Source organism: Artemia sp. Qi Xiang Cuo, chromosome 4 (assembly GCF_049724085.1).
Source record: "Artemia sp. Qi Xiang Cuo chromosome 4, ASM4972408v1, whole genome shotgun sequence".
Classification (NCBI taxonomy): Eukaryota; Metazoa; Arthropoda; class Branchiopoda; order Anostraca; family Artemiidae; genus Artemia; species Artemia sp. Qi Xiang Cuo.
Genome location: NC_142797.1, coordinates 85,236,591 through 85,259,810, shown reverse-complemented (window position 1 = coordinate 85,259,810; position 23,220 = coordinate 85,236,591). Strand labels below are relative to the sequence as shown.

Here is a 23,220-nt window from a genome sequence, read left to right as displayed (position 1 = left end):
TTTTGTGTGCATGTATGGTGACCGGGGGAGGACCTTTGGGGCCCAGGGAGGGCGTTTGGGGATCCGGAGGCCCTTGAGGATTGAGTGGTCTTTGGGAGCCCGGGGGACCTTTGTGGACCGGGGGAGGGCCCTTGGGAGCCCGGTGGTCTTTTGGGAGCCCTGTGGGCCTTTGGAGGTCCGGGGGGGGGGGGCAGTTGGGGGCCTGGTGGACATGGGGGGCCCGGGGCAGGGCCTGTGGGCCCCCGGGGGGCCTTTGGGCGCTCGCGGGGCCGGTGGGGGCCCGGGGGATGGCGTGGGGGGCCCAGGGAGGGTTGGGGGGGGTCTGGGGGTCCTTGGGGGACCGGGGAGGGCCTTTGGGGTTTGGGTATGGCCTTTTTGGGGTCTGGGGGCCCTTTGGGACCCCGTTGGTCCTTTGGGAGCTCGATGGGGCTTTGGGGACTGGGGAGGGCCTTTTGGGGTCTGGGGAGGGCGTTTGGGGGGCGGGGGGCCCTTTGGGAGGTGGGGGGACCTTTGCGGCCCGGGGGCTTCCTTCGGGGTGGTGGGCGGGGGATTGGAACCCTTTGGGGTTGGGGTTGAGGACCTCACAACACTGTTCAAATGGAACTTGTGTATTATAACGACCACACTCAAAACCTCTTCCAAAATCTCTTCAAAAATCATATTTTATAATGTCTCTAACTCTTTCGCCGAAATAGTTCCATAAAATAGCTAAAACAGTTTCGCCAAAATTACCCCCCAAACGGAATTTCAGCATGTTCCTTTTGTTTGGCATCCCTGCGCTAATGCATTTCAAATTATTTGGAAACCTTTTCGCGCGCTAAGATCAAAACATCTGCCTCGGAATCAATTCTCTTGTTAGAACTCCAAATTAATTTCCCTTTCGTGAATCAATTCTCTTTAGAACAACAAATTAATTCCCCTTTTGTGTCAATCAATCAATCATGACATCATGTGTGATCTAACTGTTTCTCGGTGACAATTCTCTTTGGAAATGCAAGGACATTAATTAACTTGACGTCATCTGTCAGACATTAATTAACTGTTTCCGGGAACCTCATAACATCTGGCTCGGAAATAACAACAACATTGACCTTGGCATTTTGCCTCGGAAACAATAGCAACATTGACCTTGGCATTCGCTAAGAGCGTGCCAAAAACACACCTGAAGAAAGAGGTCATTGACCGATTACGCAATCTTTCTCCCTAATGACTCTATGCCCATATATGGACTCCCGTCACGAGCTTTAGGGTCATCTCTACTCAGGTAATACAATGCATTAAATTCCTTTTGCCATATTCTTTAATACGCACAGTAGAGAAGTGGGGGAATCAAGTCGTTTCACTATCCGCAAATTTTGGGGAAATATCAGAAGTTTGCTTATTCCCATAAAAGAAAATTTAGCTCCCCAAATCCCCAAGATTTGCTCGAAAATTATCATTTCTTCATGAAAACTCACGAAAATTTAATTTCGCTCCTGCCCAAAATTTCTTTGAAAATCAAAACTTTTCGAAAATTCGTCGAAATATTTCCCAGTTCTTTAAGTACATCCTTTTCCAATTCTGGAACGATTCCACTGTGTCATTCAGTTTTTCAGAAAACATTTTTTATTTCCAAAAAATAGGTAATGTAGAAGGTAGGGCTTTGTTGCTCTCTACCTGCCAAACATTATGCTAATTTTCTATGTATAAAATTATAAAACTAGTAAATAAAACATTCTGTGTCTTACATCAGTTTCTTTAATGACTGAATATATGAAGTTGATTAAGCAATAGTCAAAATGATCGTTAACACAACTATATCTAGATTAATCACAGAAAAGTGTTGTTTCTTGTGTGAGTGAAGGTTTAGAGTGACTCTATTCTATTTATTTCCGTGAGACCTCCAGGTGTATGAAATACGAGTAGCTTTCCCGCTTCTGCTGGGGTGACCTACAAAATCTGTCATACCCAATTTTGTTTTTCTTTAAATGGTATAATCACGCCTGAAAGTAAATATCCCGGCTTTTATACAACTTAGCTTGTATTGTTTTGTTTTTTAATTAATGTATAGGGCATTGTTGGTCTCTGCTTGATAAATACAATGGAAACTTTACACCAATTGAAACTTTTAATAATATATTAAGTCAGTAAATAAAATTTTTAAAGACCCATATATGATATTATTTGTTGGCCATTATTTTCTTATGCAGGTTATAAAAAAACTGATTTGCAACTCAATGTCACTAGTAGATGTTAGGTATTATGGTAAAAGTTATTTGATTGTGAAAGTGCTAAAAATGAGAGCCTTTTTGCAGAAGCCAATGAGGACCATCCTCCCAAAGTTTTAGGCTCTTAGAATTCAGTTGTCAACAGTTGTGAAATATCTATGCTGGAAATATCATTAACTCCTCCCCATTCAAGTGCCATCTCATCGCTTGTGCCCCTCCCCTCTCCAAAGACAACTTTGATTATTGTTTTACTCAATATTTTTTTTATTATTCGAATTTCACCCTTATGTTATCTTGTGATCAGACATCCAATTCCTTATGTAAGTTGTATTTCAGGGTCTCAGTGATCCCGAGGAATATGTTATAGTCAATGCCGTAGATGCAATATCTGGACTAGCTCAGCTGGGTCTTTTTCAAAAACCTACGCTGTTTGAGATGGTAAACGAAGTTGTACCTTTACTAGTACATCCAAATTCATGGATCAGAATGGTAAAGTTTTTCATTAAAGTATAAGGTGCTGAAAATATTGCAAGAGATGATGGTATTATTTAAATACTTCTCGTTTTTATCTCTCGATCCGGTTTCTCCAATAAAAGAAAGAAATTTGTAACGCATTAGAAGCACTTGAAGGCTTGGCAATAGCAACAGTACAAGTACGTTCTGTTGTATAAAATAATTAGTGTATAATTTGTGTGTAAAATAAGTTTAGTGTTTCACCTCGACTTAATTGGTTTTGAAAGGAAGAAAAAGGAATCGTGAGAAAAATGTCTAACTGGTCAACAAAATAGGAAAAATGTATTCATGGTTGCAGAAACAGCTGGAACTTAGTAAAGAACAAACGACGGCCCATAGCAACCAAAAAATTTAAATTGCATTTTGAAAAACAAACTGTCAAGTGAATAAAAAATTTCCATTAAATTTCGATTCAGGAATGATAACTATTATTTAGATTAATTACACCGACTATCTGTCTTGGCTTTTTTCTACAATTAGCCATGTCTTGATGCCTACTGCAAAATACCTGATTTTAATTCAAAAAGTTTGTTATATATGGGAATTTTGAAAATAACCTGAAAACCTTAAAAAAGGGTCTCTTATCGGAAATAAAAACACAGTTTGAATCGCCTTAGTCTAAAACTTCACACAGAAAAGTTGCAGCCGTCCATCTTTAACGACAAGGAAAATCACTTTTTGTATGGGTGGCCCTGATGTGTCTTCTTTTTATATTCGTTTTGCTTCTTTTATTGTTTTCTTTTTTTAATGCTCTTTCAAAGGCCTCCACTTGGGTGTCATCAATGCTGTTTTTTCTTAAGCCGTTTTCATTTCTTTTCCTGCTTTTTTCCGTGGCTTTATTTTTAACTGTTTTTCCTACTTTTGTGTGGTTTCATTCTCTCCCTTTTCTTGATGTTGTTTTTAGCCTTGTTCCTGCATTGAAGACTGCCCAGTCATAGGTTTTGCCAAAATATCGATATTTTTCGTATTTGGTTCATTATTTCAAAATTAAATTGTTTCGGCAAAGACCTCTGCTGAGCCATTTTAAGTCCTGTTTGTCAGTCAATGTTTATTTTTTTCCATTTTCTGTTTTTTAACTATTCTTATGCTGAAGACTGTGTCTATATTTATGCTAGTTAGTTCATTGGCTAAAAATAATCCTTTTCCTTCTAAGACCTCTACTAAGCTATCGTCAGTGCCGTTTCAAATAAGCCTTGCTCCGTTTGCGACTAAAAAGGTTTGCAACTGTTCCTGTCTGATGTACCAACTTTTGGTTTTTGATCAGCATTCATTATCATTTCTATCAGGGAGATAGAATCATAAGTAAAAATTGAGCAGAACAGGTGGATAAATGTCTTCTTTTAAGTATCTTTATTTTTTTCTACGTGATTCATCACCTGAGAATGACCCCCTTTTTGAAAGGGGATCATTTTGGTCCCACTTTTCATAAAACCATGCAACGTTTGCAAGTGAAATGGTTTGCGACACTTCCTTTTTGATGTATCTACTATTGGTTTCTGAGATGCATGCGTTTTCATCTATATACAGGAGACAGGGAGAGTGACTTGTAAGCAAAAAACTGTGCATAAAAGCTTAATGGAAGTCTTCTCTTCAGTACCTATTTGTATCCGGCTTGGTTTAGTAGCTTAGAATAATCCTCTAAAGACATTTGCTGAGCCATGTCTGGTTCCGTTTTGCATAAAACTTTGCATCGTTTGTAACTAAAAAATTTTACAACTTTTGATGTGTGGGGCTTGACCTATTGGAGGTCTTTGCCGACATATCTATATTTTTTCTAGTTATTCCTATATTTTTCCTAGTTTATTTTTCCCTCATTGACTGTAAATGATCCACTTTTACAAGTAGATCTGCTAAGCCGTTTTCAGACCCGTTTTCACTAAGCATTGCAACGTTTGCAAGTAAAAGGGTTTTAACTTCTGCAGTTTGGTATGGCTATTATTGGTTTCTAGTATGTATTTTAGGCCATGAAACATTAATTTTATCTCTTTCGTGAACAGTATAAGCAGATGTCTTACATTACATTCGCAAACGTATGCCATTTAAAGGCAGGCTAAGAGGGATATACCACTTCTCGCAAAATGCTACATTTTGCAATATAGGACAAGAAAATTAGTTTGCAGAGGTATACAAAAGTTTTATTTGGACAATGACGCATTAATTAACGGAGCTAGCGACAATAAATTTATTACAGGGGAAGGGGCAACCCCGCCTTTCGGTTTTGTGTGGATATTTGGATGGAAGGGCTGCACAGCAACAAAATTTCTCCCCTAAAGAAGAAACAAAATGAAAAGAACAATAAACACGCCAATAAATGGTTCAAGGCCTCCAATATCAGCGTACTCTTTTTCACCGCACACTGAAAACAAGTGAACAATTTGTTGTGAAAACACTTATATCCACGCAGTGGTGGTAACTAACGAAATAAAAGGGTAGGGGTCAAGCATTTTATTCAAATTTTTGAAATGCAGATGTAAAAGATAATTTTCATGATCTACGAGGGACATCATTTTCATGGGCATTTCCTTCCTATCCCAGGAAAAGACTGACAGGGTGCTTTTTCATAAAACCCCTTCCAACAAGGCTGTATGCGGGGGGGAGAGTTAGGGGGTTATATTCCACTGTTTTTCTATATAGTGCCCAAACGAATTCAATTACTTGTCATCAATTTTAAAATTCCCTCTGGAATTTTTTTTCGGGGGGGGGGTACAAAAAACTTTACAAAACATAAAAAATTTGTTTGTTAATTTTTGATTCGTTTTTACTAGTCGGAAAAATCCCCTTACTTACTAGGGAAATAATAAAAAACTGGTCAAAAATTCATTGCAAGCGTACTTTCGTAACAGAAAGTTTGGCAAAGGGACTTTAAGCAATTCTTACGTGGGGGGGGATCTTTCCATAGAGGAAGTTTTCATGGGGGAAGGAACATTGTTATGAAGGGGGTGCCAGATTTCCCAGCACTATTTAAAAAATGATCAGAAATTAAATAAAAAAAAAATACAAGTTTTAATGGCAACTGGCATAAAAAATTTCCAACTGGCTTGTAGCTTAAATCTTGACTATTTTTATTTTGATATGACTCTTTCTTTAAAAAATGTTATCTTAATTACCTTTCCATACAACACTTGAATCATACACTTTTCATACTATAATTGCCAAGTCTGCAATATATTGGGAAAATAAATTAGCAGCCTAAGTCCGACTGAGCGATATCGGCATAAGCTCAAAGGGGTAAGACTCCTGCATTGAATCTGATGAATGAAAATTTTTACGATAGATTTTAGTGAAGTGGCAGCTCTCTTAGGGATGGATTTGATTCAATTTAGAACAATTATTGTTCATCAAAATCTTAAACTTACCACTTATGAAACTAGAAGATAGGGGTATGAGTGGGATGAAAAAGGTTTCAGTGCCTCTAGCTCAGAGACTACTAACCGTAATTTTGTATCTTTACGCTAAAGTTTTTTATTGTTTAAAAAAAAGTTGTGAGAAAGAGTCTAACTTTAGTGTAAAGAGCGAGGCGTTGAGGAGGGGACAGCCCCTTTCATATACGAAATAATTTCTGTTCTTTTTTAGTTTTAATGTCGCTCCTTATTTTCAGTTCAAAAAAAACTTGTTTTTTTATTTAATCAAACAGTTCGTGGTAACGAACTGTAAGTAAGGAGCGACCCGGCTCAATGGTAACCGAAACTCTGAAAACGGAATTTTGATACCAATATATACTTCAAGAGAATCAGATTTTAATGCTGATTTCAAATATATAAGTTTTATCAAGTTTAGTCTTACCCCTCAAAAGTTACGCGCCTGAAAAAATTTGGCTGATTTTCGGAAAAAGAAGAAAGACCACCTAAAAGTTACAGAACCTTAATGAAAATCACACTATCATATTTAGCGTATTTTTTGCCAGAAGAAAGATCACGGATGCGTGTTTATTTGTTTGTTGTTTTTTTTCCCCAGGGGTGATCGTATCGACTCAGTGGTCCTAGAATATCGTGGGAGGGCTCATTGGAACGGAAATTAAAAGTTCTAGTGCCCTTTTTCAGTGACCAAAAAAAATGGAGGGCAACTAGGCCCCCTCCCACGCTCATTTTTTTCCCAAAGTCACCCGATCAAAATTTTGAGATAGCCATTTTGTTAAGTATGGTCGAAAATATGATAACTATGTCTTTTAGGATACTTAATCCCCCGAAGTCCCAGGGGGGAGGGCTGAAAGTTATGAACTTTACCAAATGTTAACATATAGTATTGGTTATTGGGAAGTATACAGACGTTTTCTGTGGGGATTTTTTCTGGTAGGGGGGGGGAGGTTGGTCGGGGGTTATATGGGAGGATCTTTCCATGAAATAAGTTTTCATGGGGGAAGGGACATTGCTATGAAGGGGGTGCCAGATTTCCCACCCTTATTAAAGAAAAAGATCAGAAATTAAATAAAAAAAATTTCTCAACTGAAAGTAAGGAGCAACATCAAAACTTAAACGAACAAAAAAGATTATGTATATGATTGGTTTTAACCCCTATTCAATACTTTACTCTTTATACCAAAGATTTTTAGTACTTTCATAAGAGCTATTTATTCTAATAAACGGCATTTGTGAATAAGGGGTCATTTTTAAAGAATTGGAACAAAATTCGAACTTTAGCTTAAAGAGCAAGGTATTGACTAGAGGGCGAACCCCCTAATATACGTATTAAAAATCTATGAATATAGAAGTTCGTTACGTAAGTTAATTTATAAGTTATGTATATTTATTACTAATAAAAACGTTCGTAAATAAAATTAAACAAGTTTCGAGAAAGCCATTTAACCGAATAAAAATAAAATTAATATGCAAATTTTGTTTTAATTATTCATGTACGATGAGTCAATATCAAAACCTACATTAATTCAAAAACGTTCAAAAATTAAATAAAAAAAAAAGTTTTTTTAACTGAAAGTAAGGAACGACGTTAAAACTTAAAACGAACAGAAATCATTCCGTATATGAAAGGGGTTATCCCCTCCTCAACGCCTCGCTCTTTATGCTAAAGTTTGATTTTCTCACAACTCTATTTTTTTAAACAATAAAAAACTTTAGCGTAAAGAGCGAGGCGTTGAGGAGGGGACAGCCCCTTTCATATACGGAATAATTTCTGTTCGTTTTAAGTTTTAACGTCGTTCCTTACTTTCAGTTAAAAAAAATTGTATTTTTATATTTAATTTTCTTTAAGAAAAGTGCCATTATTTTTCTTGATAAAAATGTATTCTGGGGACATGATATTTTAAAAGTTTGGTGGGGCGGACAATTACAGCGTTTAATCCATAGTAAAGATTGTTACTATAATTATATAGTAAATATTTTAAATAATATAATTGATTAAACAATCGCTGAATACGAACTTGATACAAATTTTAGACCAAATCAAATAGTTCGTGGTAACGAACTGTAAGTAAGGAGCGACACGACTCAATAGTGACCGAAACTGTAAAAAACGGAATTTTGATGTTAATAAACATATCAGAATAATTAGCTTATTATGCTGGTTCTAAATATATAAGACTCATTAAGCTTAGTATTACCCATAAAAGGTTACGCGCCTGACAAAAATTTGGGTGATTTTCAAAAAAAGGGGAAAACACACCTTCAAAGTCATATACAGCGTTTAATCCGTAGTAAAGAGACAAAACTAAAGTATTGCAACCGCAATATTTATTACCAAAAGCTGCTGCAGCGCTTCGAGTTATAAAAGCAGCCTAAATCGAGTTGTACGAGCAGCCTAAATCGATTAATAATGGTTTTCCTACAGTGCCTGTATATAGCGTTCGAGTGGCCAAAAATATAAAGATTTTTCCTTGTTTAGATACCATTCTTTACAGGTTTTTTTTATTTATTTTTATTGTTTGATATAACGGTAAATAAAAGTTCAAATAGGGATAAAATCCTTTTAGTAGTATTACTATTAAAAGGTAATACATCAGTATTAATACTGATGACGGTCACTGCATATGTGACCGAAATATCTAGTATTTTTTGTAAAATTTATTACCTTGTATTAAAAGGATTTCATCCCTACTTGAACTTTTATTTATTGTCATGGAAAGGCAGTGTGGTCTTCGATGCTAAAATAATAAAAATGTGATAAATTTATGAATTGAAATCAGTTTTTTTTTTTTTTTTTTTTTTTTTTTTTTTTTTTTTTTTTAAGGCAAAATTAAAAGTCTACTGTTTAATCATAATTATTCATCTAGTATTTTAGTTAAGTTATATGTTTTGTGTTTTTGTTCTCCGAAATAGTGAATTTGATGTGTATTAATATTTCGCATGTTCTACATTTAACTTTCGGTAAGCTTTTGTTAGATACTTCTCGAACTTGTTTTCGTTAAACGTGCTAATACTACTGGTAATTGGTAAACAAAACCTAAAAACTCAATTTTTTACCCAACTCCTTTTGTTCTGTTGCTATCGTAGTAATCTGCCCTTTAGTTCAGACCTGGTGACACTTTATTGAAGATACTAGTTTTTCAAATCTAGTGGGAAATTACCCCCTGTCCCCCTCCAATTGATACCTCCAGGGAAAATATACTGTTTTTAGGCTGGATTTGACTGGGAGGGGTTCTAAGGTGGGCTGTTGAAACAAGGCAGGCTCGTTTACCTCTTGGAGAAAGTAAACAGTATTTTGGGAATCTTAGAAAAAAAAGGCCTTTACTCATGGTCAAAGTGTCGGAATAAAAATAAAATAGCGTTTTATTTAACGTTTAAGCCTCAAACGTTAACGAACCTAAGAGATAACCTTTTGGTTTGGATGAAATTTGATGATGAGTGTTTGATAAATACGATAGGAAGTGAATACTGCAATACTAATAGGCGGTAGAGAAGACTCCTCGGGGTAAGCATGGAACAGGTTGAAAATGGTAGGATGTTTAGTGAAACTCAGAGAGGAAAGAAGATAACAAAACGAAAAATAATATCAAAAAAGGTGAAAAAACGAGTATTTCGTCAGCCAGTGGAAAACCATGAAGAAAAGAGAAATAAGCAAATATTTTGACAAGGATTTCTACAATGTCATCTTCAGGCACAAACAAAAAAGAAAAAGAAAAAAAAACGAAAATCTTCTCTTTCGAACTTTACTTGACAAAGACAGAACGGATACTAAATAGAAAAAAGGTAAGAATCATTTAAAAATAGTTTACCAAGATGATTGAGCAAGAATCTCGTGCCTTGCGATAGTTTTAGCTGGTCTACAGTATCGGTTTTCATTAGATATGCGAATAGGTTCTTTTAAGTTATACCGGGTGAAAATATGGATTGAGTCCTTCAAAATTTAGGATGTTGTAATTTGATTTTTGTGCAAGTTCAATTATATTAATTGCTTGTTCATTTTTCATTATGGCTGATATTATTTTGTTAATTTTTATGGTCTGGTTCTTTTTTGACAGTAAATACCGTATTATGTATTGATGGCATCGTATCTTTGTGTCTTTCATCTGTTGCCTTTCATTCCTTGTATGATAAGGAGATGAAAATTTTGTGTAGACATGTAAATCATTTTCTTACTTTTTTTCTACTTCTTTACATAAGTTTGTTAACACCCTAATTTATTCTCCAGAGTGCTGCACGTTTTTTATCTATTTGTGCTCGACTGTTCAATGCTGCTGATGTATATGGTAGACTAGCCAAAATCCTTAAACCATTCCTTAAAAAGCAGATTATTTCAATGGAGTCCGATGTTCTGCTCCTTTACTTAGCTTTAGAACCCATCCCTCGGCCTGTTTTCGACAGCATTGTCAGATTGCCAAATTTGAAAGATTTTTTGGACACCTTGGAAAAGAGGAAGATAGCTCGTGCATCTGGAAGGGAATTGGATATTTCGAATACGGAAGCTGTTGCACCAATGAAAAATATATTTGGTCGACTTGTTGCAGAAGGAATGACAAAACAGACAGAAATGCTCGTTCTTCTTCTAAAAGTGAGTATCTCTTATTCGTCTTCTTTTTATCAGGATTGTTCGAACTAGTGATCTTAATAAGCTGTAGGATTGCCTATTCGATCCTATTCTGTCCAAGAGAAACTGCATCAGTGACTCAAAGACAGAAGATGACTTGTCACTTGTGCTGGAGTAGCAAGTTTTTCTGAAATATACCCTAGATAAAGGTTCTTTGTTTCTGTGCCCATTTTAGTGTTTGACATATTTTCAAATTTATTTGGGTTAAGTACAAAAGAACTCTTTTAGATGCCCCATGGGGTGTCTCGATCATATTAATGTCTGTTTAGTGTTTGCGACTGGGTATCATATTATAAGAAGATTGTAGAAAATCGGGTAAAATTTCGCCTCTTCTCTCCAATTTCTGAGATCATGTGCCCTTATTGATTGTCTTTCTAGGGTTAAGAATCGTCTGGCTGGTCCCATGTTAAATCTGGTTTAAACCAGAAACTGTTGCAAACGTTGCGGTTACCTTTCTATGGATTATATAAAGCTCCTATCTGTAATATTCAAATTTAAACAGCCGTAGGACATAACTTTTTAAGCTAAATAGCTTATATGGTAAGGAATTTCGTAGTCACAATAATTTTCAACTTAATACCCCTAGCCATGCCCGAGATATTGCTGATACGCCTTTTTTACAACCAGCATCAACTCGGTTTTTTTATTTTGTTCAAGATTTCCCGAAAGTAGTCGCAAGGGTGCGACTGTGACTTTTACTAATACTTTTTATAACTGTGACTATTTTTGATTTCGACTACGACTATTTATGATTGTGACTAATGTCCTTCCAAGAGTAGTGACAAGTGGTAAATAAGTCAAAGTTAGGTTCCAGGGGTCGGAGAGAGACGGAAAAAAAATATTTTGTTGACTTAAACAAGAAGGAGGAAAAAAAATTTGATTTCTACTTAATAGGAAAAACCCAGGTCAAAGTCTGGACTTACCAATCTTCATTTCCATCTAATATTGTCAAATCGTGCTAAAAAAAAAAGAAAAAAATGTATTAAATGCTCACTAAAGACATTCTGGGTCTCTATACATATAATGGGAAATAAAAAGTAGCAAAAGCTGTTTGAGCAACGACTGGACATGTTGCTCCTTGGGCCCATAGAAATTCTCATTTTAATATTTTCCTTTAGGTCACTAGTGGCTTATTAACACGTACTATGGTATTCTGTACTATCTTCTACATTTATGTACGATAGTTGGATGCACTGAAAGTATTGAGTGGTAAAATCATATTCAGAGCTAAAATTCATAATATAGATATGTTTGTTAAGTTATGAATATTACTTTGTTATAATCAAGCGCACTTTTGCTGCTTTAATATTGACCTATTGTACGTGGTCACTTTTAAAATGGCTCTATCTATGGAGAGAAAATTTTGCCAAGAAATCGTATAGCTTCGCTTTTTTGGTTTAGTCAAAAGTTTAAGAAATAAATATACAAATGGGGCATCCATACCCTTCGTCCAAGTCTGTGTGTCTGTTGATAAGACACAAAATACCTTCAGTCTGCCTTTAGGATTGTCTAGATTCAAGGAGTTCATCCTCAAAGTTTCAGATTGGTCGGATCCGTAAATAGCTACGTGCTCTAAGAATCATGCTTAAAACTTATTATTTAATCATTTTTTCTGTGGGCTAACACTTGCATGCCCAAGTTTATAAATAAATTGAATTGCTAAGGAGAGCACAAAATCGATGAAAAGAATTTCTGGAGAGTATCTTTGCAAAATTTTCAGTAGTTACAAATCTATGTTTGCAAAACAGGGTACAACCAAGCATTTAGTTTTAGAGTGTAGGATATTTGATCTAGAATCGCTACTTTTGCCAATCTGGAACCTTGTTTTATCATTATTTTTATCATATGTGTTTATTTGAATTACCAGTTTTTGGTACTTGGTGGTACAATGACTGCGACTCTCCCCTTTCAATCCTGTGCACGAAATTTTTTGCACGAAATGACTGGTTATAGATAATTATTTATATACAATATTTAATGTTATAAGAAAGAAAGGCTGTATAAGCTGAATAAAGCTTTTGGTCGTACCTAAGACTATTTTTTCAAGAAATTTTACTAGAAGATTTTTCACGTAAAGAAACAATTATACAATATGAGAATTCTCCCCACCAAATGACGGTTTATAAATTATGGTTGATAACTTATTTTTATTTATAAAAGTTAAATTTTTCTCTAAGCAAATCTGAGACGAATTCAAATGGTTTCCATAGCGACGTGGATTTATTCTTTTCGTTTGACAAAAATTATATTCTTTTGTCCAAAATGCCTTTGTAATTGAACTTGTGGTACTTTATAGGATCATTTGAAAAAGCTTCATGGTCATCGGGAAGCTACAGTTGCACAAAAGAAGATTACTTTGGCTGATCTAAGTGGAGTCCTAAATTTGAACCTGATGAAAATGCTTGTACCTGTTTATTCTGCAGATCTTTGCAGCTTGTCATCTGCAAAACCAACTAATAGGTAAGGACCCTTGTCATAATTTTTGATACTATTCTTTCCTTCTTTTTGTCCCATTGATAGTGTTTAGAATAAAGCAATAATTGTCGCTCGACTAATTTTAATCCAACATAATTAAGGTCATGCGGAACAAAGACAATCTTTATTTGAATGAATGAATACTACTACTACTACTAACAACTCACCGCAGCACCAAGGCAAACCTTAGGCCAAAACAGCTACGCACACTCCTCCTCCGTCCCAATTTATTCTAAGCCATCCTCTTTACACCCTCCAAGGAAGTTTCCATTTCCCTTAAATATTTCTTTACAACATCCTCCCACTCGAACTGTGGATAATCTGCTTTCTGTTTAGCCATAGACAGTTTACTGAAAAGTACAATCTTTAGCAATCTGTCATCCTTCATCCGCAGAACGTGCCCTACCCAACTTAACCTTTCTCTCATTATAGCCCTAGAAAGCGGGATTGAACCACACTTTTTATAAACACTTTAACTACAAAAGCTTATTGCCTATAACACTGAAGGCCCATTCACAGTGAAATTTTACTAATACCAAAATTTGGGCCGTTCTGAAATCTGGTATTAGCTGATGCTAGTGATCAGACATCACCATTCCCAATGGATAGTTTGAACACTGACATTCACTAATACTGTAACGATCCTATCTATTGGTCTTAATGTCAGATCTCATATAGTCATTACATCAGTTATGGTACAAATTTGCTTTAGCTCTTATGACCTCCAGTAGCTCCTCCCCACATTCATCAGTTTGAACTTTCAAACTGATGAAACTTCAGTTTCGGCTCGATTCAGTCCTCGATGCTAGCTGAATCTCTACCGTGAACGAGTTTGGTTTGAACTGATTTGACGATATTAGCACTAACTAGATCTCGGTATTAGTAAATTCTCATTGTGAATTAAGTTATTTTCCTCTAACTGCTTATATTTTACCACTTGCTTGTATAGTGCATTTAATGTTTTTACGCTATATTTCTTATTCTTCTTCTTTCTTACTCCTCTCTCTACCTCTCAGCAACTCTCACTCGTGTTTAGAGTAGTTTTTATTGTTCTTTTTCTGTATTGAACGGTAAGTAATGAGTGATCTTTTTCAATAGTAACCAAACCAGAGATTGGTGTTTTTAACTGTTTTTAAAGTAAAGTATATGTCAAAAAATATTCTTTTTGTGCTGTTCCGAAATATGCGAAAATTAAAGTTACCTATAAAAACTAATTATAATAATAAAATTTGAATAATTTTACAAAAGGGAGGGGAGAGGGAAAAACAAAAAAAGAGTGATATGATCTTTAGTAATTGCGCATTAGCATAATCATCCCGTTATTCCTTAGGTTTAAGTTATGAGTTGTCAAATAAGCAATTCCAGTTGAATTGAGAGATTCTGGCGTGAATTCAATTCCTCCTTCCTGTTTTTGCATTAAAGAATCATCCATTCCATTGGATTTCTTTTTACCTGAGACTCGTTTTGATTCTCACTGTTGCATATCTTCTAACCACAGATTTCTTTGTTCATTATTTTCATTTGTGTATTCGTTGTGATGCTTGTTGTCATAGGTCTTTTAGCCGTGGATCCCGTTGCGCTTCATGTTCGTGCATCATTGCCTCAGTAATTTTTCCATGCCGTTTGCTTTAACTATTCGGATTCATTCAAAATCATGTAAGACGTCTTAGATGCCAAAAACCTTCTTTCCCAGCTTGTCCTACATTAGACTCTTTTGAATTACACGATAACGGATCCTTTATAATTTTGCCCTATGACTTAGAGCATTGGGGAAAACTTTCTGCATTTGTAAAGTATTGGTAGAATTAAAAAAATAATCTTTGGAGGAACGTTTTAGCAACGAACAATTAGCAACGTTGAATTGATCATTTATTTTGCGAGAATGATTAGTGAAAATAACTGAAACGATTAGTAATATTGTATTGATTAGCAAGGATTAGCTAAGATGCATCAATGCTACGTCTGACGAGAACCTTAAGCAGGAATCGGTGCAATTTAAAGTAAAAAGTAAAGAATGGGGTATTAGACTTTACAGTCCCTACCGGCAGTTATGATCTCCATTTCATAGCCTTTCAGCCAGGAAGAGCAATGAGGGGTTGGGGACCAGCCATCCTGTTCTTTCGCGCACCCTTTCTGTTCAATTTCCCCTGATCTCTCCAGATACCCATTAGGAGCTGGGTCGACTCTGGCTGAGCTTACAGAGTCACACCACTGACCCCCAATTCCAAACCAAATAATCAGCGACATTATGACTCGAACCCCTGTCCTCTTGGACAAAGGATTTTCAATCTAGCGTGCTAACCACTCAGCTAGGACGGCTCAAAAATTAAAAAACTTAACATTTTGATTTCTTTCCTTGTAATACGTGGTAATCCTTGCTATAATAAGAGGATTACAGGAGCATCGATCATAGATTTGGTGGGAAACATTAGTGAAAATCACCGTAACGACTTGCAACATTACATCAATTAACAAAGTCTCATTAATCAGAAGTTCGATGAGAACAGTTAGCAACAATCACCATAATGCTTACCTAAGAACTTGCATATGACCCTTTTCAGTTGCCAACAATAATTTATCCTTGCTAGCTGTTAATGAGGTGACAGGGTCACCATTGCATCGATCATACGTCTGACGAGAACGATTGGCAACAGTGTTAGCTTCGAATCGAATAGCATCAAATAGTTTAATAGTGCCATCTGAAGAAGCAGATGCAAAAAAGCTTGTATCTGGAATATTCACTAGCCTGAAATTAAAAAACAGAGCTCTACAGACCAGTTTATTAAGGCTAATTTTCGTCGTTGTCTTAAAAAAGAGAAAATAACGGTACCCATAATATTGGGAGATTTAGGAGTTAAAGTTCAAGAACAATAAAAAGAAATACAACAAAATGGCAATGGGAATAAACTATCACCAGGCTACAAGTAGACAATGCCAATTCTGAAGTAAAGTAGATTTGAAAATGTGTTCCTTTCTTTATTTCATTTTTCTGAAGATTTTTCGTTTCATTCAGGGTCACTGCTCAAAGTATTTTTATATCCACAGGGCTTTACTCTTATCCCACGTAAAGATAATTCTTCAGAATTAATTTTTAAATTGAGAAAAAAGTTCCAAAGTCTGAAGAAAAAAAAACAAGATTTTTCTTACGGGTCTCTTTCGGCATGGTCTTGACTTTGCCTTGCTTGCTCTTGCTCGGCAGCGTCGCCAGCATAGAGGGAACCAGACGTTAGCGCCGTTGGTCATCTCCAGAGTGCCCTGTTTTGGGCGAGGGCAGGAGCTCCGCTGGGATCAATTCCCCACGCTGTGAGTCGATCGCGGATGATATCCGCTCGTCTCATACGTGGCCTACCTCTGGGGCGTTTCCAGCCGTTTGCAGTTGGATCCAAGTCAAATATAAGTCGGGCAGGTGTTTCAGTGGGTAGGCGAAGTAAATGACCGTAACAACGCAGCGAGCGGGACTCGAGCTGTTCGGACAGGAGTGGTAATTTAAAGGACCGGAGGATATTCATGTTCCGTACCCTGTCGAGCCACATAACGTGTTCGATTTTGCGGAGGTATTTTATCTGGACAGCACTCACCCCCCCCCCTCCCTCCCTCTGCATCCGTGAAAAAGGACTTCGAGGCTTTTTATTGCCTTTATAATTCTAGATATTATTTAAGCAGTTTGCATATTTTTGGTGGTTGACTTTTTCGAATATTTTTTTTTTCATTGTTTTAATCATATTAAATAGTCATTGGCTATCGCATTTATTTAATTGTTTACTTTTAATTCTCAGCAACAGCAGAAAAAAAAAAATTTCTACTTCCCGTAAAATTTATGTACATATTCCTTATCTGGAATTATTGACTCATATAAGCCCTAAGGGGAAAAGGCTTTTCTAGATGAAAAGGCTTATTCGTTATCAGCTTTCAGTATGTTTTGTATGTATTCGATATTAAATGATTCCAAAGTAGATGTTCGTCCGAAACCTGAGGCCGAGCTGTAAGTGAAGTGTAGTCAGTTTCGATATTTGGACAAAACTGTCGTAACGCTAGGTGCTCAAGGGAGTCGAAAGCCGCTTTGTCAGCAGGATTTCCTGTCACCCGATGAAAAGTTAACTTCTGGAGTCGAATATTTGGTACACTTCTGATTATATCATAGTCGTGAAATTTCTTTCTTTGGGCTAGTGGAATTTTATTATAAATGTTAAAAAGTTTCCTGTTCGAAGGATGTACTAAAGAATGCATTTCTTAAGACACCAGTCGAAATTCCCATAGCGACGTCCCTTTTTTTGACAAAATTTGCTTCTGCCAGATAATAGCTTTAAAGAATTTTATGAACCATTTGGATTTGGCATTAGAAACCACAATTTTTCAAGGGACAAATTGACATCCTGGGTCATAAAATATCCTTGTAAATGTTATTAGCATGTCAAAAGGCTACTGATTCCTCAATACTATATTTTTCAATGATGTAACATCACGTAGAGGCCTCTCAAAGGAAGAAGATTCTTTGTCCCTTTACCTGTGTGTTGAAGAGATTGAGGAGATTGAGTCTTACCCTTGGAGAACGATAAGACGCTATAGATTTTGTACCGCATATACACCATACCCCAATTTATTTCATTTTTCTTATTTTTCTGACAATTTTTTTCTTTTCATTCAGCTTTCTGTTTAGCGGATGGTAAACCAGGCGAAAGGTGAAAGTATTCCCTTGGAAATTATAGTTTACGGTATTTATTTTCTACATGACCGTTTTTACAGCTTTTGTAGCTTTACTTTGCCACTAACTTTAACATAATGTTGAAGGTTTATTCCTATAAAAAATGATTTAAAGTACATTAAGTGAACTACTATTATTTTCACTTAATGTGCTAAAAAAAAATTGTTGAATTCTTGTTCGTTAGAAAAATTTTGAACATCATCAGAAATTATCTTTATTTATTCCCGTCGTATACTCCTGGCACATCTATAAATTTAGCATTTATTTTTAGTAATTGAATTTCAATAAAAATGAATACTAATCTTTTTCGTATCAAGTAAACTAATTATGATCGATTTTATTTAATATCAGGTAAGGATCTTATTCTAAAATAAATTTCATGTAGTGACCATACCGAAATTTTCAGACTTGGCCTTTGACTCAGTCGAAGATGATGAAGGTATATGCTGTCCAGACAAAATACCTCCGCAAAATCGAACACGTTAGGTGGCTCGACAGGGCACGAAACATGGATATCCTCCGGTCCTTTAAATTACCACTCTTGTCCGAACAGCATGAGTTCCGATCGTTGCGATGGTACGGTCATTTACTTCGCCAACCCGCTCAAACCCATGCCCGACTTATCTCCGACTTTGATCCAACTGCAAACGGCTGGAAACGCCCCAGAGGCAGACCACGTATGAGATGGGTGCATATCATCTGCGATCGACTCACAGCGTGGGGAATTGACCCCAGCGGAGCTCCTGCCCTCGCCCAAAACAGGGCACTAATTTTGGGCCCAAACCAATGACCTTGAGACCCGGGGTGTCTAAAAATCTACCATGTGAGTCAGCCTCACGTGATATCTGATTTACATCTTTGGCGCATAAATATTGAATAAACGGGTTTTCTTGCCGACACTGTCAAGTTACATATAAAAAAATAAGTATCCGAGACTCTTTTTTTCTGGTAAATTCATATTTTTCTTACACACATCTGTTGTCGACAAGCCTACAAGCTTGAAAGAACAAATAACGCCATCGTGCTTATAATTCTGTATGTAGCCTAAGATTCCCCTACAATTCTGGTCATGCCCCCTTTACATACCTCCTTTAATTCTATTTTCATTAACTAGCGAAATTATGAAAGAAATTGATGCATTGATGAATGAAAAGGTAGCCTTGAAGTATATACTTTCCCCGATTCATGGAGATCGTAACCGTTTTAAAAGGTTCATGCCAGTAGATCAGAAAATAAAACTTCGCAAGAACTGTATTGGTTGTATGTTTTCTTATGTAACACCAGAAATTTGTATACGTATTGTAATTTAAAAGAAAAGCGAATTAAAATGGGAAGGCCTGGCATAGTCGGAAAAAAAAATATGAAACTTCGGAAGAGACATCTGCTGTCCAATCGCAAAACAGTGCATTCGCGTTTTTCAAAATTTTAGAGGAGCAGCCTCGACCAATTTGCGCGAAGGCTGGACAAACTGCGCTGGACTTACCGCGCTTCAAAAAACGTGTAAATGCATAGTACTTCCTGGTCAGCTTTCCAGGATTATTTGCGTAAAGCTATTTGAGTCAGATACACTTTAAAGTTGAAATGTCGATCACTGCAACCATAGAGATATAGTAACTCCGTACAAACCAATCGATTCAGCACAGAAAGTCACGTGAGAAACCACCCTTAACTCAAAATACAGGAAAGGTGCAGATATACTGTTTTGGGATTTGACAACCAACTTGAGCTCAATATTTTCTGCAAAATCGTTGAAAATATACAATGTTTTCATTAAAGTGAAAGTAGCACTTAAGCGCTAATGCACTATGCCCGTTTTAAGTTTTTTCTTGCAGAATAAGTAAAAACCAGTTCAAAGTTTATATTTTTGTCCAATCTGAGGTGAATGAATCTACATTGTTGCTACATTAGTTCTGCTAAACAAAAGATACTCAACTTTATAAACATGGGCCATAACACGGCAATGGGAAGTTATGATAAAAATACAGACTGTTGATTGAAAACCTTAAAGCCCTATTTTAATTTGATATTTTTGTAGACAAAACGCCATACAAGGCACCCAATTGGGTCCTTTCTTATGTCACAAACAAATTTTTCGTAGTTCCATTGGTTTAGTAGCTTTTCCGGCTTATCCGTAAAACGCCCAATGAGCATTCAAGCTTGTTTGGCTTTTTTTCCATAGTTGCTAGGTTTTTTACTCGATATTTACTTATCTTTTTCAGTGAGAAGCTTGTAGACGGGACTCGTGTCGTGCAAGAATCCAGCAGTAAACCCCGAGCCGCGTCCCCTCCTGCAATTGGACTGGAAGAAATAAATCCAACTCATCGGGACATAATTAATAACATCATAGCAGTCAAAGGCAGTCAACCTTTCGTTGTTACTTCCTCAATGGACGGTATTATTAAAGTGTTGAAATGATTGTATTTTCTAGGTAAATAGCCTTGTTGACGCAAGAAAAATTTGATTAAATTGGCACTAGGATTTACAGAAGTGCTCCATCAGCTTTTGAAAAAATATCTGTATAAGAGACACCAGTTAAGCTAGTGCAATAAAAAAAAATTTTTGACTATAATATCCAATCCAATCTAGCTAAAAGGGAGAAAATAAACCTTCCGTTAGGCATAAAACTTGAAGATAACATATTTAAAAATTCAAGCCAATTCCCTTATCCATAGCCAGAATATACTTTTGTAACTTTTCTTGATGAAAACCTCAAAACTTCACCCTGTTGTTATGCCTGGCAAACCCCTCCCCCACATTTAATTTTCGGCTATATTCACCTTACCTTTTCACATTTTCAAATGAAAATATGGAAAACGTGGTACAATATGATATCAATTGATCTCTAAGTATGGTATTGTGTCACACATTTCAAAGCCATACCCCCCCCCCCCCATGAAAGGCTGTTAGTCAATATAAAAACCTGGCACATATAGGCACCCGCATAAATTTTTATACGGGAAGGTAATCATGCCCAAAATTTTCCGAAGAAGAGGGGAGTGAGAAAAAAGTTCAAATATTGTTTTTGCAAACTATCATATTTTATCGTATGTTACAAGATTTTTCACATTTTTATCTTTTAAGAAGAAAGAGATCAGGTACGAAAGCCCAGTCTGCTTCCTCGCCCTTGCAGGCGCACCTGTTTTCACTTCTTCGATTTAAAATGGCGATAAATTTAAAACTACATATTTACATTTGTGGCAGAACATAAATGCCTGTCTTTACGTCACTTAGTAGTTTTTGTCCGCCTCAAGGGGGAGGAGGGATGACACTAACGTGTGTGACGAAATCAAAATACATGTAATTCATGTTGCAGAATGCATATTACTTATCCATGGCATGTGCCTGCTTATTTTTTTCAATCGAGTTGATCTTGCGTAGTTGTAAATTAATGGAAATTTTTCGAAATTTTGAAAGCCCTCAGGACGTCAGGGCTTCTGTTCTAGTCGAAAAGTCTAGAAAAAATGCCACATCGATTAGTTGTACTAGGTTTTGAAGTGTTTTATGTTATTTGATATTGTAATAGTTTGATTCGATCAGTGCTTGTAATAATATTCTATAACTTATTAAATATATTTACAGTTTAAGAAACTTAGCATGAGCGATAGATAAAAGGACAGTTAGAAGGAAAACGCATTGTTAAATTGTTCAAGCACCGAGGAGGAAAAGGGGTAGTGAAAAGATCTAAACTCAAACTGACCAACCTTACCAAAAACAAAGAGAGAGAGAAATCTCACGAAAAGAAAACAAACGGGACTACGGCTTGTAGAAGGAAAAGACAAAAATTAAAGCGATGCAGATATTTCACCTGAATGAAACAAGGCGTCTTTAACGCTAAGAAAACAAAGATAAAAACTGAAAAAACCTAAAATCCAAAACCAAAAAAATAAAAACAACAAATATCTATATATACAATTGTCGCTACTGTGACTGAGCGCCACAGAAGCTAAATAGAGTTGCTTCAATGAAAACACTAAAGCGACTGGATAAAATAAAATGAATATGAAACTAATTATCAATTTGCGAAATAACCCTATTGCTTGCTACTGCAGCTGCAATTTTCCTAGGCCTGTACTTAATCTAGGCCCTTTTGAAGACTTTATTACCCTCATTAGCTATTGGTTCACTTTTAAGAAGAATTATAATAATAATAATATTTTATTACCCGTCAAAATCAAACCAAAGAGATGGAGTACATAAAAATACAAGTTTTAGATACAATTTAATACTCACTAGCAAGAAAAGACTTGTTAAACCACACAGAAAACAAAAACACACTGAGTTCTACTGGCGGAGGATTTCAAACCACAGATTGCTTTTAATATTATTATTGAACTTTGAGATCTGATTAAGGATGGCTGAAGTTGGGTCTGCTGTATTATAATTCCTAATAAGAAAAGAATTTCGGGACCAAGCGGGAGACGAAGTAGAAACTTAGTATATTTAAAGAAAAAAAGATCGAAGTTTATGTTTATCGCACTCGGGAAAAATTCTCCAAAAAGGACTCAAATACAAAAAATAGGGGAGTACAATTGCATTATAAAGGCGAGCTAGAACTTTTCTGTTGCACCTCAACTTATTTGAAATAATTTTACTACATGCAAAACCAATTCGCTTCTGTAGATGGTCGATAAGCAATCGACGGGTTGTTTTTAAAGTTGAACCGATAGGAAGGCCAAGGTAAGTAATGGTCTGGACTGGCTTAACATTTGTATTTCCAAGAGTAATCGTAAAACCATCAGGGACTGATTCCCAATTGAAAAGCAAGATTTCCGACTTTTCTGTTTTAAATTCAAATCCAGGTTGGTTATAATCATCCTGGAGGATGTTAAGGTTTTGCTGTATGCCTAAAACAGTGCGTCTCAATTAAGTATATCATCCGCGTGTGATATTACCGAAACATAGATATGATATTGGACTCCAGTTGTTCTACATCTGTTTTGCCCTTGGATTATTGTATTATTAAAAGCAGTAGGAGAAGTTATTGTCCCTTGTCGAGCCCCTTTTTTAACCGGGATAATAGGGTTATTTTTTATTTTATGATCCGGATGCTGATGCGAGAGCTTAAGTTCGGCTTTCAGATTTGCATACATATCTTTTAAAGAAAGAAGGGTTCCATTTTTTACACCACGCTTTCCCATATCCAATATCAAATCATCATGAATCAAAGAGTCGAAGGCACGTTAAACATCGCAAGCTACGAGAGCCAAACTTTCTTCAGTTTTCTCGGCATCAACGAAAATAGGTGCTACAGTAGACAACGCATGGCAACAACCCAGACGTGGGGGGAATCCAAATTGTCAGTCCGGGCTATAAAACTTATTTCGGACTTCATTAATTATCAATGCT

At 36.2% G+C, this 23,220-nt stretch overlaps 1 protein-coding gene across 1 annotated transcript in view; it reads left to right on the top strand.

Moving 5' to 3' along the window:
* The window catches only part of LOC148953555 (phosphoinositide 3-kinase regulatory subunit 4-like), a 28,518-nt gene extending 7,116 nt beyond the window's left edge, over window positions 1-21,402 (top strand). The window contains exons 2-5 of the mRNA XM_089088001.1: window positions 2,544-2,696; window positions 10,302-10,661; window positions 12,994-13,157; window positions 20,094-21,402. Of these exons, the coding sequence (XP_088944127.1) occupies window positions 2,544-2,696; window positions 10,302-10,661; window positions 12,994-13,157; window positions 20,094-20,289 (873 nt within the window). The 3' untranslated portion in view covers window positions 20,290-21,402. The remainder of the gene's footprint in view (window positions 1-2,543; window positions 2,697-10,301; window positions 10,662-12,993; window positions 13,158-20,093) is intronic.
* The last annotated feature ends 1,818 nt before the right edge of the window (window positions 21,403-23,220 follow it).